Raw genomic sequence first — 17,193 nt, 5'->3', positions numbered from 1 at the left:
AACAGCAGAGATCAGAGTTGCTTCAAGATTTAAAGTCCTGTGTGTTTCTTACTGTGCCGTGTACTTGCAGCTCCTGGACCTCATGCACACGCTGCACACGCGAGCTGCTGGCATCTATAGCTCCTGGGCAGAGGAGCAGCGACACCTGGAGACAGCAGCCAGGAAAATCACAGCGGATTCCCGAACACTGTGGTCCAACTGCTGGTGTCCTTTGCTGCAGGGTAAAGCCATCCCCTGGTGATGACAGTGAGCAGACACTCTTCCAAAGTAATGGCAGGAAAGTTGAGGAGCCAAGAACTAACTGCAGAAAGCAGGCATAGGTTGTTTTTAGGGTCTGTTTTAATTGAAAAAGAACTTGGATCAGATTTGGAAAAACATCTTTATGATGAGTTAGCTGCCAGCATGTTTCTGCATCTGGTAGTAGATTGCCAGTCTGTGGCCTGGAACAAGTATGATCCTTTTTATTCCACAGAGAGTTTTTGATCTTCACTAGACTTTTTACTCTAGACTGGGAAAGTAGGGGTGTGACACTCTCCCTGTGGCCTTTGCCCTGAGTCCCTCTCTTGCAGGTATTGCCTGGCTGTGCTGTGATGCCCGACGCCAGATCCGGATGCAAGCACTCACTTACTTGCAGCGGGCCCTCCTGGTACATGACCTGCAGGCCCTGGATGCTCTGGAATGGGAGTCCTGCTTCAACAAGGTAACCACCTGCCTGGCATGGCCATGTGAGCAGGGCAACATTGTCATGAAGAGCAAAGCTGTGTGCAGGAGAGTTGTCCTACTTCAGCACTGTCTCCTTGAGAAGCTTGTTCACTGCAACAGACAAGATGTTTCCTATTCTGGTCCTGTGAAAAGTTCCTCCCTGCTTAGGCTTCTGACAGGGCCTTTTGGAGTATTGAAGTGAATCCACTCATGCACATCTCGTTGCCACCATCATGTCCTCTGTCTAGAAGCCACCAGTCCCTAAAGCCAGTGCCTTTCTGTAAGGCTGTCTGTTAAAATCTCATCAGTCATTTTTCAGCTCTGAAATATACATCTGTTGGATCCAACAGGTGCTGTTTCCTCTGCTAACCAAGCTACTTGAGAACATCAGCCCAGCTGATGTTGGTGGGATGGAAGAAACTAGGATGAGAGCCTCAACACTACTCTCTAAGGTGAGCACACCTCTGCTGCCTAGGGAAACTTAGGGGAAACCGTGTTCCTCAAGAAAACCAAACTGTTTGCTGTGTTCACTTCTCAGCATCTCTGATCCAGACAGGTGTCAGGGTTGCTAGTTTGACTGTTCGGTGCTGGGCTTCTCCACCAGCTTCAGCTGCTGTGACATGCCTTCTTTCCAGAACTGTCTCCATTATTCTAGTCCTTGGAAAAGTTGTCAGGAAGAGGTTTGTGACTTTATGATAGAGAGAAGGATTTCACTCAACATTAGTTGAAGACAGTCTGTTCTTGAGGTGAAATGATGCACATCACAAGCTGATAGTTGTGACCTGAGGCAGAGGTCTGGAAGGGCTAGAAGACAGGGTGATGCAGACTGCAGTGGCCTTCCACAAAGGAGACAAGATCCACTCCTTCACTACACAGCTCAGAAGAGTGGAGGCCTGTGGCATCCTCAGGCCAGTCCTGTGCATGTTACCAGCCTGCCACAAGGAGGGGGAATCCAGATTTGTAAGACTGGCTTGTCGGTGAGCGGCAGCCCCTATACTACTTGTTGACAGTAGTTGTGTTTTTTCCCAGGTATTCCTACAGCATCTCTCCCCACTGCTCTCACTGACCACCTTTGCTGCCCTGTGGCTCACAATCCTGGATTTTATGGACAAGTACATGCATGCTGGCTCCAGTGACTTACTGGTAAGGTGCTGTATGCCGTCCTTTGGACAACCATTTATCGCATTTTAACCTTCTAAACTTGGAAAGTGTTTCAATTTGGTGTGGGTTTTGGGGTTTTTTTTTAACTTTTTATTCCTTTCCAAACCATTTTCTTCCATGGTTTCTTGGCCTGGCCACAGTTTCCAAGGCAGCCCATTGGCTGTTTTGAGCTTTGGTTCATTGCTACCTGTCCATTCTTTGTCCTGTCTCTGATCATAGCTGGAGGCCATTCCAGAGTCTCTGAAGAATATGCTGCTCGTCATGGATACGGCTGGCATATTCCACAGTGCCGACTCACGGACGGGATACTCAGATCTCTGGGAGATCACCTGGGAGCGCATTGACTGTTTCTTACCTCGGCTGCGGGATGAGCTCTTCAAACAGACAGTCATCCAAGGTACCAGAGGCTGGGAAACCTCAACACAGGTTTTGGACAGTACTTGCCCCTTGTCCAGCACCCAGCTGCCCGAATGCCTGGATGTTGATGAAATGAGTTGTAGGAGGCTGTGGGAACTTGGCACAAGGGCAAATTGAGGGAGGGTGAAAGGAGTGAGTAAACTGGTGTGTGATCTCACTGCATGTTTTATCTTCCTAGATCCTGTCCCCAACATACCAGTGGAGCAGCAGCATCAGAAAACAATAGTGTCTGCAGTGCCCTCTTCTCCTGTAGGGGATGTGAGACCATCCACCCATGTGGCTCCTTTGGAGAAGCCATGTGAACCAGGTGTCAGTGGTGAGTCCTGTTTTCTTTTTTCTGGAATCACTTTCCCAGCATGGTGGCATAGATCTGCTTTTCCTTGCTTTAGCATGATCTCTGGTGACCAGGCCTGTAGTGTTGTGAAACGTGCTTCCATATGGATAAGTTGTTGCTGAGGCTGTTGGGGTGGGCAGAATGCCTGTGATTGACCCCTGCTCTTCAGGGCCTTGTATGAAGGGGCAAGTCTGAAAAGGCCCCTGAGTTGATTTTTAGCCCTGCTTAGTTTTGAGCTAATAGGTGACTTTGTCAGGAGCTGTGTAAGGATCTATTTTGTCTGTTTCTTCTTCCAGAGTCTGAGAGAGCCACTGCACCTGCCTCACCCACCATCAGCACCTCTGCCTCTCCTTCCTTCCCAGCATCAGCTTCAGCAAAGTCAAGCCCCGTTACAGACATACCTCCTACGACAGCACAGCCACCGCTCATCCTGCAGCCTCTTGCCTCTCCCCTGCAGGTTGGGGTGCCACCTATGACTCTTCCAATCATTCTCAACCCAGCTCTAATTGAAGCCACCTCTCCTGTTCCCCTCTTAGCTACTCCACGGCCCACTGACCCTATGACAAGCTCTGAAGTCAATTAGTTGGAGGGTGTTGGAGAACTGTCTGCTGAGGAGGCTCTGTGGGTGGAGGATGCTGGCCAAATGTTCTCTGGTAGTGGGCATGTTTGTTTTAAAAGATGATGCTAACCTGAGCAGAAGGGCTGTTTCCACAGTCCTCTGGAGCATGTCCCATCCTGCTCCCTTCTTGTGGCATCACCTAAAAATCTGCCCAAAAATCCCTGTCTCCGTGGAGGAGTGCCCAGTTCCACTGACCAGTCTCCTTCCTGCCTGTGCAATCTCAGGGGCCAGGCAATGCCTGTGCCCAGCAGCCTGGGACCAAGCTGCCACCAGTTCATCTGGTAAAGAGGGAAAACTTATTGATGTCACACCAGAAAGGGGCTGCAGTACAGGACTGCCTCTCAAGATTACTCAGTCTAATCCCTGGGCAATTCCCCAGCCATTCCCTAGCTTTCCTGCTGACTCTTCTGGTTGTACTGCTTTGTTTGGGATGTAAGCACGCCTGGGTTCAGCAGGTAGAGTATTTTATTAGAAATGTGGATTGCTTACAGTGCAGCTCTCAGATTGCTGCATAGGACTTCTTGCCTGCTGGTACATGCTTTCCTTCCTGCAACATGGATGACAGCAGTCCCCAAGCCAAATAGAGATTAAGTAGCAGGCAAGTCTGATAGGGGCTTTCATCCCTGTTCCTGTAAATGTAATCAGGCTTTCTGGTTGGAGAAGGCAAATCCAGAAGGCTCTGCGTAGCTGAGTAGATGAGAAGGAAATGCTGAGAGCAGAGCACAATGGCTGTGCCTCACACAGCACTTGTGGGGCAATCATGTGTTTTGTGCCACTCGCTACACATTGGTCTCTAGCTGACCAGCCCCTTCCTTAGGAGAAAGGAGAACATCCCCTTCACCTACAGATGTGGAGATCTGTGGCACCTGCTGACCGATGCTCAGCAGGTCTGCAGTGGTTTCTCTTGAAGGCTCTGAAGAGAACGCACCTTCTGCATCTTCTTGTTGGGATCCCATGTCCTTCTACCCCCCGAAGGCCTCTGCAGCTGAGGCCCTGTCAGTGATTCTTGTGCTTCCATCTGGATGCAAGGACATCCCACTCTTTCCCCGCTCATGTCCAGAGCAGAGCTGGCTGCCTGCCAAGTGCTGCATCGCTCATCCTCCTCCTCCTCCCTCAACTAGTTGGCTAAATTCTCAGTAATTTCAATCTTGGAAATCCCCCTGGTGACTGGGAGGGGCATGGATGGGACTCCAACCCAGTGTGTCCTGTAAGGAGAGGAACCTGCAGTTGGTGTGGGAATACAACCAGTGTACATACAGAGTAAATGGCTAAAATCCAATGGACTTTTTACAGTGTAATAAATACATCCTGTAAATGACTGTTCTGGTGTTAGACTCCTTTTCTGTCATCCAACTTTGGCTCAGAGCCTTGGGAAAAGGGGATTTTGCTTGTGAAGGTGTTGTGCCCTGGCTTCATATACCAGTGCTCTGTCTGCAGGGAGCACAGGGGGACTTGTCAGCTTGGGGTGGGGGGCTGCAGTGGAGGTTAGCCATCAAGGGACTAATCAGGAATGGTTCCCATCATGGACAAAGCAGAGCTGTAATAGTGAGATTGGCTCTTTCAGATGGCAATAGTTTCACACGGGCTGTAAAATTTCTAGTGTTACATTGGTGTATGCTCATGCACCACCAGGACTGGGAGCAGAGATGAGGACTGAGGAGCAGGTGCTCTACTCATCTGGTCATGGTGCCAGAACACAGACCTTGGTGACAGCTCAGCTGACATTGGTTTTTCTCTGATGAAGAAGAAATCCTTGTTTCCATGGACAGGACTTGTTGGAGAGGGTGTGAGAGATGCTGGCCTCTGCCAGGGGTAGTGCTTGTCATGGATTTGAACAACTGCACTTCTCTCCTGATATTTTCTACTTTGTTTCATGGCAAGATCCATGCAGTGCCACAGTGTCCTCAGAGCTGTGTGAAGCACCAGTGCCTTCTCTATTCCAAGAGACTCTTACAGACTTGGTAAGTGGGTAAAAACTTAGGAGTTCGTTTAAATTGCATGAGAAAAGGTCTGAATATTGCATAATGGAAGAGTAATGTGCATACTAGAAAAATCCTGGTTATAAATCCTGGTTCCCTAACCCCATTTGTACCATTCCTGGAATATTTTTGCTGCTGCAGCCCTCTTCCTCACCCTCCACTGCCTCTAGATTATGTCTTTCCAGCCCTCAGATGTTTTCATTAATGCATTTGAGTCCTTGTGCTGCTCATGGAGTGCTTCTGTATCCAGCCCCCCCTCTGTCTTGTCTTTCTGAGCCTTCACTTCTATTTGCAGCTCTGTTTTTCTGCTTGTTGAAAGCTTTAGATTATTAACTCTTTGTCAGGTGCCTCGATGTCAGGACTGCGGCTTTGATCTCCAGGCCCAGGTGGTCCTCTGACTTTTTGGGGTGGTGTCAGCTGACAGCAAAGCCCCATTTTGCCAGCTGCCTTCTGATAGCTGTTTTGGGCACATGCTGTGTTTTAACACATGCTGAGTTTGCAAACCCAGCTTCTACTGAGAGCATTACGTCTCAACTCAGACAATTATGGTGCAAAGCAAATGCCACCTGAGAGAACCGCAGGAAGTGGGACTAGAATGGAAGGAATGGTGACTGGAAAGACAAAATTGCACTTTAAACAGTTTTCACTAGGCTGTAAATAAGAGTGGACTGGAAAACCAGAAAAAGAACTTTTTGGATGTTGTTTGGATTTTGCAAGAGTGAAGTTTAATGTTACAGGGAAAAAAATCAGGGAAAGTACTGAACTGAAAGGAAATCAGAATCAACTGTCAGATAGCATGTGCTGCCTGATATGTTAACCACTATATCTCTTGAACTCTATTTGTAAGTTAAATTGCATAAAAGTCAGTCATACTACTAATGGCTGCTGGTGAGGAGTGGTGTTCACAACAGTACCCTTTAGATTTGTCCTAGCATATACTTCTTCTAGTCTTGGACTTTTTTCTCATTTTTACTCAGGGTCTGACTAAGTATTTTCCAGAGGAGGCTGAACAGACATCACTGTGTGTTGGATTTACCTGCCTCTTCTGTTCCCATTTATATCAAGGACTTCCACTGCTAAAACAGAATAGAAATATGTACTGGGATTTAGCAGATGTCTGTAGAACACTTTACTGTGGAGGTGGTGTCTTCCTCATTGGTATGATGTTACTTGTGTGAGAAGTCCTATGGAATGATAAGCCCTGACTATAAAACATACATTTGGCACTGAAACTTGGGAAACAGAAGCACTGCTGCTTTCAATTTCAATTTAAAAACTGGGTCTGAGCATACTCAAAAGGTCTGTAAGAAAGATTTCCAGGACGTATCAACAGGGAACTGGCTTTTTTAGAAGTTACTCTCAGCTCTATAAATGCCAGCTGTCGAACTCCTGTGGAAAAATGTGTGCCTGTTACAGAGGGTGATGTGTTCTGAAGCCACTGTGCCTGGCATTTTCGGCCCAGCCGTGCAGAAGGCAGCCCGGCGGGGCTTGTGCTTCTCGCCTGTGGCCCCGGAGTGATCCGAGCGCTGCCAAGGCTGCTGGAGGCGGCAGCCCGGCACAGCGGGCACGGTTCCGCTGTCCGTGAGCTGTGGAGGCTGCCGGGAGAGGGAGGGCCAGGCCTGCTCCCGGCGGGAGGACAGCAATGCGCGGGGCAGCTTTGGGAGCACAGCCGGCTCGGGAGCAAAGCTCTGGAGTGCAGCTCTTGCCCCGAACTGATGGGCTGAACAGTGAGGAGAGACCCTGGGCCCGTGACGAGGCTGCAGGGGACGATGCGATGCCCCCACGACTACAATTCCCAGTGTGCAGTACTGCTCCCGCGGTTGTGTAACCAGCGCCCTGGCCCGGGAGAGGTGGTGGGCAGCCAGCGCTCCTCTCCCACACCGGCCAGGGTCAGAGCTGTCCCCGGGCAGCTCCTCTCTGCAGAAGGCAGAGAGAAAGTGCAGCCTTTATGAGCACAAATGCTCCCTTCTCGAGGGGTGTGCACACCGCTTGGCGATGGAGGATGTGTTGGGACTTGAAAGCACATCCCCACAAGCAGCCAGGGGCCAAGAGGGCAAGTTCCTGCTGAGTTCCCAATAGGGAAATGGGACGCCCGTGGCCTTACTACAGCCCTGCTCCTCTGCCAGGGGAAGTTGTGCTTCCTTTCCTCACGTTTTCTGTGTGAGAAAAATGGAAATTTCTTTGGGCAGCAGGGCTGGCTGCTAAACTTAATCCCTAGTTGTAGAAAGCGTCTGGAAAGAGAGAGGTCAGGGTAACCGGGTCAGGAGAGTGTGCAGGCACTGGCTGGCAGTGTGGCTGCAGCCATTTAGTGAGAGCACAAGGACAGTCACTCCTGGCGTGCAAACAGAGCCTTGTCCTCAGGACAGAATGCTGAGCCCCATGGAAGAAGAGTGAACTAAAGCGTTCGGGCAGAGACAGCATCACCTGGAGCTGAGGGGGGTGAGGCCCCCAGCCCTGCAGCCGGCTGTCGATGCCCGGGTCAGCCTTGGCCAAAGCTGTTCGGGTCCCCAGCTCCCGGGAGGAGCGTTCGCCGCTGAGCTGAGCCTGCCCTCCCCTGCGCTCTAGGGGAGCCTGTCCCTCGCTGCGGCTCAGCCGAGCGCGCTGTGGGGCCGCCCGCCCCGCGGAGCCCGGCTCCGCTCTGTGCTGCTCCCGGCTGCCCTCCCCAGCACCGACCTGCTCCCCGAGCCGGCCGCGCGGCCGCCACGTGGCGCCGGGGCCGCGCCGGCCCGTCCAGCTCCCTGCTGCCGCCGGACGGGGCGGGCCCGGCCCTGCCGCCGAGCGGGACCCGCGCTGCCCCGGGGCGGGGCCGGCCTGGGCTGTCCCGGCGCCGCTCCGCACGGCCGGACCCGCTCCGCCCGCCAGCCCGGCCCCGGCCCGGCCCCGTCGCCCATGGGGAGCGCGGCCCGGCGGCGGCCCGGCGGCCCCGCTCGCCCGTAGCCCGGCGGGGCATGCCAGGCCCCAGGATGCCGGCCTGGGGGATCCTGCCCGTCACGCTGCCCGCCTTCACCATCACCGGCATGTGGATCGTGTGAGTGCCGCGGGGTCGCCGCCAGCCCCCCACCCACGGGCGTTGGGGCCGAGGCCCGGGCCGGGTGCTGCGGGATGACTGAGGGCCGGGGGTTGGAGGATGCTTTAGGGTGGGATGCAGCGGGCTGGAGATTGCGGGGAGACTTCTGGACACTCAGGGGCTCCCACAGCCTCCCTGCGTGGTCCCCGCGTCCCTGCAGCAGCGCTGGCATGTGCCTCCCTGTCCTTAAATCCCTGACACCCTGCGGAATTGCGCACCCCCGTCCCGGCCTGAGTGCTCAGGTGGCCCGGGGACGGCACTGGGAGCCACGCCACTAGCCCAGGTACTGCAGCGCCAGGAATGCGGTCCGTGTGTGGGCACCCATCCCATGTGATGGATGGATGGATGGATGGGCCTTGTGCTAGGAGTAGACGCTGTGTCACTTGGGTGAACAGTACTAGTCCACTCCAGCAGTCCATTTCTCGGGCCTTAACACAGGTAAACAGTGGATGAAGAACTTTTCTCAAAGGCATCAAGAGGTTCAGTATAGGTGGTGGGACTTCCTGGGGTATGGGATGGAGCAAATGCACCCCACATGCATGCAGGTCTTCACGACAAAGCCGATTGTTCCTGGTGCTAGGGACTTATGCTGCAAGTTTTTCCCTCGGACACCTTGCAAAGCAGGGGCTGTCTCCCGTGAGTGACCCTGGGGGCAGATGGCCTCCAGACCGAAGCAGCACAGGTGGGAGTTGCTGCTCACGATCCTCACAGCCTGAGCTGCCCTGGGAGTGGCTCTTTTGGAGACCTGTGCTGGGAGATGGCTCAGTGAGGGCTCTGCTCCTTGGTGGCTGGGAATGCTGTTCCTTAGTTTCCCCCACCTGTCTTGCTCTTTGCCTCTGTTCTGGGATCATCCTTTTGCAGCCCAGCTGTTACACGGCCAGCTTGAGCTGGAGAGGAGTTTTCATACTGGTGTTGGGGCCTATTTTTAACCTGAGCTGTTCACAACCGCCAGTGATTTGAACTAACAAGGTGCTGCCCACTGCTGTGGCTGCTGGGCAGGAGGACTCCTCGATAGCTGAGGTGGGGGCCATAGGGCTGAGAGCCCTTGCAGTGGAGCAGGATGCATGTCATGAACCCCCTGTTACACTGACTACGGCACAAGGGTGACTCCACAGCCACATGCTTGATGGGGCTGCTGTCCCCACGATGCCCTCCCAGTGCACTGGCTGCTTTTCCAGACTTCCTATAGCTCACTGCTGGCCAGCCAGGGGCTGGGGGAAGCACAGCAGGGCCAGCACCATTGGGTATCACCTGGCACAGCTGCAGGCTGGTGTAGAGCCCCGATGGCAGGGGCATGCCAGGGAGGCTCTGTGACAGAGCAGTCCCCCAGAGCCCGTGGAGCACAGCAGCACGATGGAGGAGGCCCCACAGAAGCAGCTGCACTGAACTGAAGCAGGAGGTGGCTCCTAGCAGGGATAGGGGTACAAGGCAGGGGAACCTGGTCCCAGCAGTGGCAGTTCCGTGGAGTACATGCTCATGCACTTGTTTTTCTTTTTCCTGCTTTGTAAAGCTGGGAGGTGCCACAGGATGAGTGCTGGCCCTGGCAGGCGCTGAGGGCCTGTATCCTCTCCTCTGGCAGCTTGTCCCTGGGGCTGCTCTGGATACTGGCAGGGAAAGGGGGTGCAGGGAGGTGGTTGGCTGTGGTAACCCTGTTGTTGTCTCTCCTCCAGATATGCCATGGCACTGTCCAACAACCACATCTGCCCTGTCCACAACTGGTAAGGCCTGCAGGGAAGCAGGGGCATTTTGGCACATCCTGGCTTGATTAAAGACCTCATAATGCCAAGTCCCTCCATACCTGTCCCACTTAAAGTATGCCAAGCTGTGCTAGACCACTGGGTAGCTGAGGCACTCCCTGCACCCTGACTGTGCTGAAGGGGGGTTGGGGATGGTGGGAGCAGTAAAGGGGCACAGAGCTGCCTTCTTCCCCAACAGACTTCGTGGTGATGGGGTGCAAATGCCACAGGGCACATGCCTCCTGCCCAGCCCAGTGGCTGTTGGGAGCAGAACAGCTTGGGGTCAAGCTGCAGTCAGGGCTGGGCTGCCCTCCCTCCCCTGCTCAGGCTCTCTGTGGTAACAGCTACTCTGCTGAACAGTCCAGCCTTGCTGCAAACCAGGCAGGGGAGAAGGAGGCCTTTCAAAAAACACAGCATGGAGAAAGTATGAAAATAAGTGGTCAGGGAATTACAGAGGGCTGTGTGTCTCCATGGAAAAGGTTGTGACTTGCTTGCTTGAGGCTAAATCTGGCAGTGCCAGGGGGATGGGATGGTCCTGCAGCACCCAGACACCCCATGGACAGAACTGCCTGCAACACCCCCAGATGGGGGATGAGGCGTGGAAGAGACAAGGGCTGGGAAAAGAAACACTGCTTGGTCTCTTGGCAACTCCTTCTGCAGGGTTTTTGGCTTGTAGTGTCGCCTTAAAAATCTGCCCAGGAAGATCCATGTTAGTTTAATTCTTGCTGGAGTGTTTGAAGAAGTGAAAAAAAAAAATCCTGCTGCCATTTCCTGCCTGATGGCTGATTCTGCCTGGGAAGAATGTGTGTGTCGGGTTGTCTCTGCCGCACAGCCAGCCCTTAATGATGAATAATGCTTCCCGGCCTGGGGCTGCTTGCTTTAAACAAAATAATAATAAAAAAACCCTCCCAAACCAAACACAGCCCCAAGAGCAGCCTTTGAGGAGGCCTGGGGCTCCACGCCTCGGTTTAGTGGTTGGAAAACAAAGCCACCAGTAAACTGAGGAGACTGAAAAAACATCAGAGCTCAGCCCAGCCCTTTCCAAAAAGGTTTTTTTAACCATGTGCTTGCTGCATGGCTGGAAGTGGTGGATGGACAGCCTGGGTGAGGGACAGGGCAGCACTGTCCCCCCACAGCTCCCCCCACAGCGCTGTCCCCCCTCAGTCCCACTGCCACGTGGGACTTGGGGTGCCTGAAGAGGCCCTTTGGGGCAGAGAACTTTGCACTCACTGCCTGTGGTGTGAACAGGGGTTCCACTAGCCATGCCAGGCAGAGGTGCTGGATGCATGGGTGATGCTGCAGCAAAGAGACACAAAACTCCAGTCCAGTGTGTGCCAGCTCCTGGGAGAGCTGTGAGGCTGAGGGCACACGAACCCCGTGGTGGAATTTGGTTAGGGTTGCAGGCAGCAGCTGTGGTACAGGAAGGCTGATAAGAGCTCGGGGTGCTGGACTCACGGGCTCTGTGGGTGCAGGAGGTGCTCCCAGCGCACTGTGGTGGGTGCAGGCAGCAGAGAGAGCCCTGCCCAGCCCGGGTGCACTGCTGGTGTGCCTGGCTCCAGGGCAGCCTGGGGCTGGCTCTGGTCATGCTGTCCCTCAGACAGTGCCTCCCAGCTCCCGCCCTCTCAGGTGCAGTGGCACTGCCCCGGGGGTGCCTGTGGCTGTGGGGGCCATTCCCTGCATAGCTCAGCATTCCAACCCATCTCCTGCAAACCTGGAGCTGTCAGTGGCTGCGTGCCCAGCTTCTCTGGTGCTTCCATGCCGGGAATATGTGGGGGGGCTGGCTGGGTGTGGGGCTGCCAGAGGCCCCTGCTCCTGCTCCTGTCTGGGTGTGGGGCTGCCAGAGGCCCCTGAGCCCACACCCAGCCCGCACAGCCTCTGCCCTGCCACGGCCTCTCCCTCACAGAAGGGGGCTCTGGGTGAGCAGCAGAGCCAGCAGGCAGGGAACAAACAAGCTGTGGAAACACAGGCACGACTCTGCCTGTTGGGCAGTGGGTCACTCCCTGGAGGTTGTGGGCACATCCCTGGGTTTGGGCTGAACTCACTGCACAGCAACTTGGCTGCCCTTGCAGGGCAGGAGACAGGAGGGTCCTGGGCAGCATCTGGGCTCTCCTAACCCTGTTCCTTTGCTGCTGGCAGGAGTTACAACCAGTCCTGTGACATGGACGGCCCCAGCTCCTGCTGCACGCTGGATCACATCCCCCTGGTCAGGTGAGCAGCCTCAGCGTGGGGGCAGAGCTGCTCTGAGACCCCTCCAGGGCAGCCCAGGAGGGAGCCAAGCACACAGCCCAGTGCCCCCTGTCTGAGTGCTCTGTGGGTCTTGTTTGTCCCCACAGCAAGTGTGGCACCCTGCCTCCCGAGAGCTGCTTCTTCAGCCTCATCTGCAGCCTGGGCTCCTTCATGGGTGAGTGCCTTCTGCTGCTGGGGAAGCAGGGCTGGGAGAGGCTGTCCTGCACCCCCCAGCAGCATGGGGCATGGGGCAGCAGTGGATGAGGGGGCTGCAGGCAGTGGCGTGTTGTGACAGGGCTGTGTTTCCCTCCCGCAGTCATCCTGGTGGGGCTGCTGCGCTATGCCCACCTCCTGGAGCGCCTGGGGCCGTCCCTCCTCAACACCCTGGGGCTGGCCACTGGCTGGGTCTGCGCTGCTGGCCTCACCATGGTGGGCAACTTTCAGGTAAGGCATCTCCTTGGGAGCCCCTGGGGTAGGGGGGCAGGAGAGGGCCTTGGCTGGGGGGGCAGTGGCTGTGCTCAGCAGGGAAGGGTCTGAGGCTGTCAGTTTGGTCCAGCGTCCCATCCATGCAATCCTTCCCTTCCCCTGAGTCAGTGCCGTGCTTCCCAGGGTACTGGGTGTCCTCTTTGTGTATTCATAGTTCAAGTGCAGATTAAGCTGCTGGGTTTCATTAAACCCTTACCTGAGCCCCTTCTGCACTGTCCTCTCCATGGACCTGTGCAGGGACATGCTGTTCAGGCTGCTCCTGATCCTGCTCAGAGGGTGATGCCAGGAAGCTGTCGGGGCAGAGCCTGTGCTCACGGGGAGCGGAGCGGGCCCAGCTTGGCAGCGCACGGCGGTGCTCAGCCCCTGCCTGCTCTGCCAGGCCCTGGGCTCCCGGCAGCCAGTCCCTCCCCTTGGCAGGAGGCTGCTGCCCACACCAGCCCCGGGAGGAGCTCTGCAGGCCCTGATCCCCCTTGCGGCCCTGCCGTGGTGAGCGGCGCTGAGCTGTGACCCTCGGGAGGAGTGCAGGCAGTCCCTGGTGCTGCTCAGGGCAGAGGGCAGCCCCTGCCCCTGGGCACAGCAGGGCTGCTGGCCCATGGATAAATGAAACAGAGCTCTTTGAGATCCCAGCAGTAGATGGTGGATCCAAGTCTGCTCTTCAGCCAGGAGTCAGGCACAGGGTGAGCTGCCTGGACCTGCTCCCAGCACTGTCTGCACCCCTTCCTGGGCAGGAGTGCAACTACTGGAGCAGAGTCACGCTGTGATAGGCAGTGTCCCAGGGAGTTGGCACTGATGGCTTCTTCCCCACAGGTGGATCATGCCAAGGTGCTACACTACATTGGGGCAGGGGTGGCCTTTCCCACCAGCATGCTGTTCCTGCTCCTGCAGTCCATCCTCACCTACCGCATGGCTAAAACCCGAGGGCAGTACTGGACCGGCCACTTGCGGAGCATCCTCACCACCGTGGCCTTCTTCACCCTCGTCTTCAGTATCCTGAAGGGTGTGGGAAGAACATTGGGAACTGGCTGGTGAAAGGTGGTCCTCACAGTGGGGTATATGCCCCAAATTCTCTATCCTTTGGTCTGGTAATGAGGCATGGTGCCAGGAGAGGAGCTGGGCAGGGCACTGAGCGTGGGCAGCTCCCTGCAGGTGTAGGCTAGAGGAGCAGCAGTACTAGGGCTGGGCAGGGGCTGAGGAGGGGAAGGGATGCTGGTGGGTGTCCTTGGGGTGCTGGCATGCCCCAAACCAGCCGTGCCCTGGCTGCTGCAGCCCAGCCACTGCTGCAGGCTCCAGTCACACACCACTCAGGTCTGGTTAATTGTTGGGCTTTTTTAATGGGACAAAGGTATTTTGAACCCTTGGCAATGCAAAGTCCAGCAGGGTTACCTCTCTGAGCGAAGCTGAGTACAAAAGTACTGTGTGAAGGTGCCAGGTGGCACTTCTGGCTGGCACTCTGCCTGCCAGAACTTCTGGGCACTTGCTAGCCAACCTGCCCATGGGACAAGGAAGGGGTTGGTGAGGTAACGGGGCTGCGAACACTTTACCAGGGAGAGAGGTCATGGCATCAGGTGGGCTGGAGCTCAAAGAATGGTCCCAAGTGCATGGCTGAGGAGTGAGGACTTTATTTGGGACTGAGGTTGAGGATAAATTGGGAAACAAGGTAGTGGTTATTGGGCAGGAAGGGGAAAAAGCATGCAGTGTCCGTGGATCCCAAAGAGGCTGGCTGGGGTCTGGTTGAGATCAGCTGCACAAGAGGAGCCTGGGGGTGCTGGCAGGCCTGTCACATATCAGAGGGTCCTGCTCTGTCATCAGAGCAGGCAGGCTGGGAGCTGGGAGAGGCAGGACTGCTGCAGGGCCATGCCAGCTGCGAGGGACAGGAAGGGCATGTAAGGACAAGGAAGACAGGAGTGGTGCCCATCTGCTGTGGCCATTCTGCTCTCTAAGCTCTGGGACTGGCAGTGGGCAAGCAGCGAGCTGTGGTGTGGACAGTGTGGGGAGAGGGCTGGGATATTTCTGGCATGGGAGGAGTGAGCAGAGGGCTCTGCACTGTACAGGTCAGGTCCCTGCTTCTGCAGCTCTCCCAGATCTTGGTCTCCCTTGCAGAAGAGATGGTACTGCTGGAGGCTTTGCCTGGAGGGCTGGGGAATGTACCTCCTCCCCTCACCCACAGTAGCTCTTGCAGCAGGTTTCCCTGCAGATTTTTGGTGGGGATGAGAGAAGGATAAGAAAATTCTGGTAGTGGTAGGATCTGGAGGAGTGGGAGCAGTCCCCGTCTTTGGGGTGGGCCAGCCTGCAGCACAGGAGGACAGGAGGTGCTGCAGGACTGGGATGCAACAGTCCAAACCATGTTTCAAAGGTTGAGTTTTATCATCTTTGACTGCATCCTATGACAGGATGGAGAACACCAGCCTGGCTTGAGGAAGAGACAAGGAGTGTGGGGAAGTTGAGGATCTGGGCACCTGGCTTGCACGGAGACCTGCAGCCTGAGCTCATCCTGCCCTGGCCTCTTCAGATAATCCCAGCCTGGCATCAGTGATTTATCAAGGCTGGTTTGGGCATGTATGCCACCGCTTCACCTGTGCCAGGGCCTTTCTGGTGCTGGGAGAAGCATGTGGGGGTTTCTCAGTGTTAGGAGTGGTGGTGGTGTAGCTGTCCTGCAGAGGATGGGTACTCATGTCCATCCCAGCATGCAGTAACAGTGGGACATGGCTCTCTGGGGTGGATGAGGTTCACTGTATTATCCTTGACTGGGATACCCTCAGGTGGTGTGTTCTTCATCCAGGAGAGCTTTGTGCTACAGCACGTGGCTGCCTTGTGTGAGTGGATATTCATCATTGATGTCCTGGTTTTCTACGGCACGTTCACCTTTGAGTTTGGGGCCATCTCCACAGACACCTTCCTGGTCCTGCTGAAAGCCAGCCGGGCCCCCAAAAGTTACAAAGGCGAGAGCAGCCTGTCCAGTACAGCCCACATCCACAACCACGTGGAGGGCCTGGCTATGGCCTGACCCCCACAGGAGGCAGCCCACAGTGGAGACCCCAAATTGGGCTCTGACAGTGACTCCCCACCTTGAATATTTCTGAAAACCCTGCTGCTTTGTGTGTGTGTGTGTGTGTGTTTGTGTATGTGTTTGTGTGTGTGTTTGTGTTTATGTGTTTTTGTGTGTGTGTGCATGTGGGCCTGCAGTGCCCTCCACTCTCAGCAGGAGCTGTGTCCAGTGCTCCTCTGGCAGCTGCTGCCCCTGCAGGAGCTGTCCCCTCCCTGCCCACAGGGTTTGGGGTCACTGCTGGGCTGTGGGGCTGCCATCCTGGTATCAGCCGAGCCAGGATCTGCCCCTGAGCCTCTGGGGTAGCCTGGTGTGAGTCAGGCTGCTGAAGGCAATCATACTGAAGCTTCCTCATGAAAGGGACATGGTGGGCTGGAAGGGGACAAGATCTGTGTTCTTTCCACCTCCATAGGGGTAAGCAAGTCTTCCATCTGGCTACTGTGACTGTCAGAGGAGCCAAAAACACAGAGTGCCTTTTCCCTTGGGAAGTGACTGCACTGTCAGTCTGTTTGAACCCCAGTGAGGATGGCAGCAGGGGCTCTCTCCCTCCTGCCTTCCCAGGTGGGGGTGGTGTCTCACTCTGTTGCAGGATGGCACCAGCAGCCCCAGCTGGACTGTGCTGACCCCTGTGCCCCATGCCTGGGCTCTCACTGCTCAGGCCTTCTATGCCATCAGTCAATGGCTTTTCCTGCATTTTTTCAGCTTTGAGAATTGCTGAGGCAGGTTTCACCTCCCTGGTCACAGCATTTCCCTGCTTCCAGCTAATTTGGGAAATGAGTCTTCAAATTTACCATCATACAGGGGATGTCCTGCAGGCACCATGCCTGCTGGCCAGGGGACTTCTGCTCTGTGCTGCTGCCAGCCCAAGCTGTCCCAGGGAGTGCAGCCATGGAAAGGGGGAGCACTTCTGTAGGAACAGAAGAAACGTGTGCCCCTTTCTTCTGGGACTCCCAAATCCGTCCTCTGGTGCGTGGCCGATGCCTGCCTGGTGGGAGCTCATCCCGCTCAGCCGCAGCATCCTTGGTGTGTCCTGGGCAGGGGGCTGAGGTGTCGAGGGCTGTGAGTGCTGTGTGTGTGTGCATGTGTGTGTATGCATAGATCTACAAATATATATATATATATATATATATATATATATATATATATATATATATATAGTCCCCTTGTCCCTGGAGAGGGGCATTTACTGCTGCTGCTGCTGCTGCGCGCATTGATCAAGTTGGGCTTTCCTATTTGCCCACTTTTTCCAAACCGGCCTGTAAATCCACCAGTATATGTAGTTCAAAGAGGAGCCTTTCTGACTTTTGTATCTAATATATTTTTAAAAAGTATATATAAGGACAACAGTGAATTTACAATAATAAAAGTGAAAATCATCCATGGGCGAGGCAGACGGTCCTTCCCCGCTGGAGTAGCAGCAGGC

The 17,193-nt window shown here is 55.1% G+C and overlaps 2 protein-coding genes across 5 annotated transcripts in view; both read left to right on the top strand.

The window, feature by feature from the left end:
• Nucleotides 1-4,552, top strand: part of GBF1 (golgi brefeldin A resistant guanine nucleotide exchange factor 1) — a 98,889-nt gene extending 94,337 nt beyond the window's left edge. For all 3 annotated transcript variants that reach the window (XM_059477587.1, XM_059477585.1, XM_059477588.1), the window contains 7 exons: nt 71-221; nt 570-700; nt 1,053-1,154; nt 1,732-1,845; nt 2,083-2,260; nt 2,459-2,596; nt 2,911-4,552. In XM_059477587.1, coding sequence (XP_059333570.1) covers nt 71-221; nt 570-700; nt 1,053-1,154; nt 1,732-1,845; nt 2,083-2,260; nt 2,459-2,596; nt 2,911-3,197 — 1,101 coding nt within the window. In that variant the 3' untranslated portion in view covers nt 3,198-4,552. The remainder of the gene's footprint in view (nt 1-70; nt 222-569; nt 701-1,052; nt 1,155-1,731; nt 1,846-2,082; nt 2,261-2,458; nt 2,597-2,910) is intronic.
• A 3,508-nt stretch (nt 4,553-8,060) lies between these two features.
• On the top strand, nt 8,061-17,055 carry TMEM150A (transmembrane protein 150A). 2 transcript variants are annotated; one of them, XM_059477602.1, is made up of 7 exons: nt 8,067-8,240; nt 9,950-9,997; nt 12,152-12,223; nt 12,349-12,416; nt 12,558-12,685; nt 13,535-13,712; nt 15,487-17,055. In XM_059477602.1, exons 1-7 carry the CDS (start codon nt 8,161-8,163, stop codon nt 15,729-15,731), a joined length of 819 nt encoding a protein of 272 aa, XP_059333585.1. In that variant the 5' UTR covers nt 8,067-8,160; the 3' UTR covers nt 15,732-17,055. The 2 variants fall into 2 exon arrangements, with proteins under 2 accessions (XP_059333586.1, XP_059333585.1); XM_059477603.1 differs by lacking the exon at nt 12,349-12,416 and having other exon boundaries at nt 8,061-8,240.
• Nucleotides 17,056-17,193: the final 138 nt, after the last annotated feature.

The sequence above is a fragment of the Ammospiza nelsoni genome, chromosome 8 (genome assembly GCF_027579445.1).
Source record: "Ammospiza nelsoni isolate bAmmNel1 chromosome 8, bAmmNel1.pri, whole genome shotgun sequence".
Classification (NCBI taxonomy): Eukaryota; Metazoa; Chordata; class Aves; order Passeriformes; family Passerellidae; genus Ammospiza; species Ammospiza nelsoni.
Note: the sequence above shows the minus strand (reverse complement) of the source record. Positions and strands in the feature narration are given on the sequence as shown.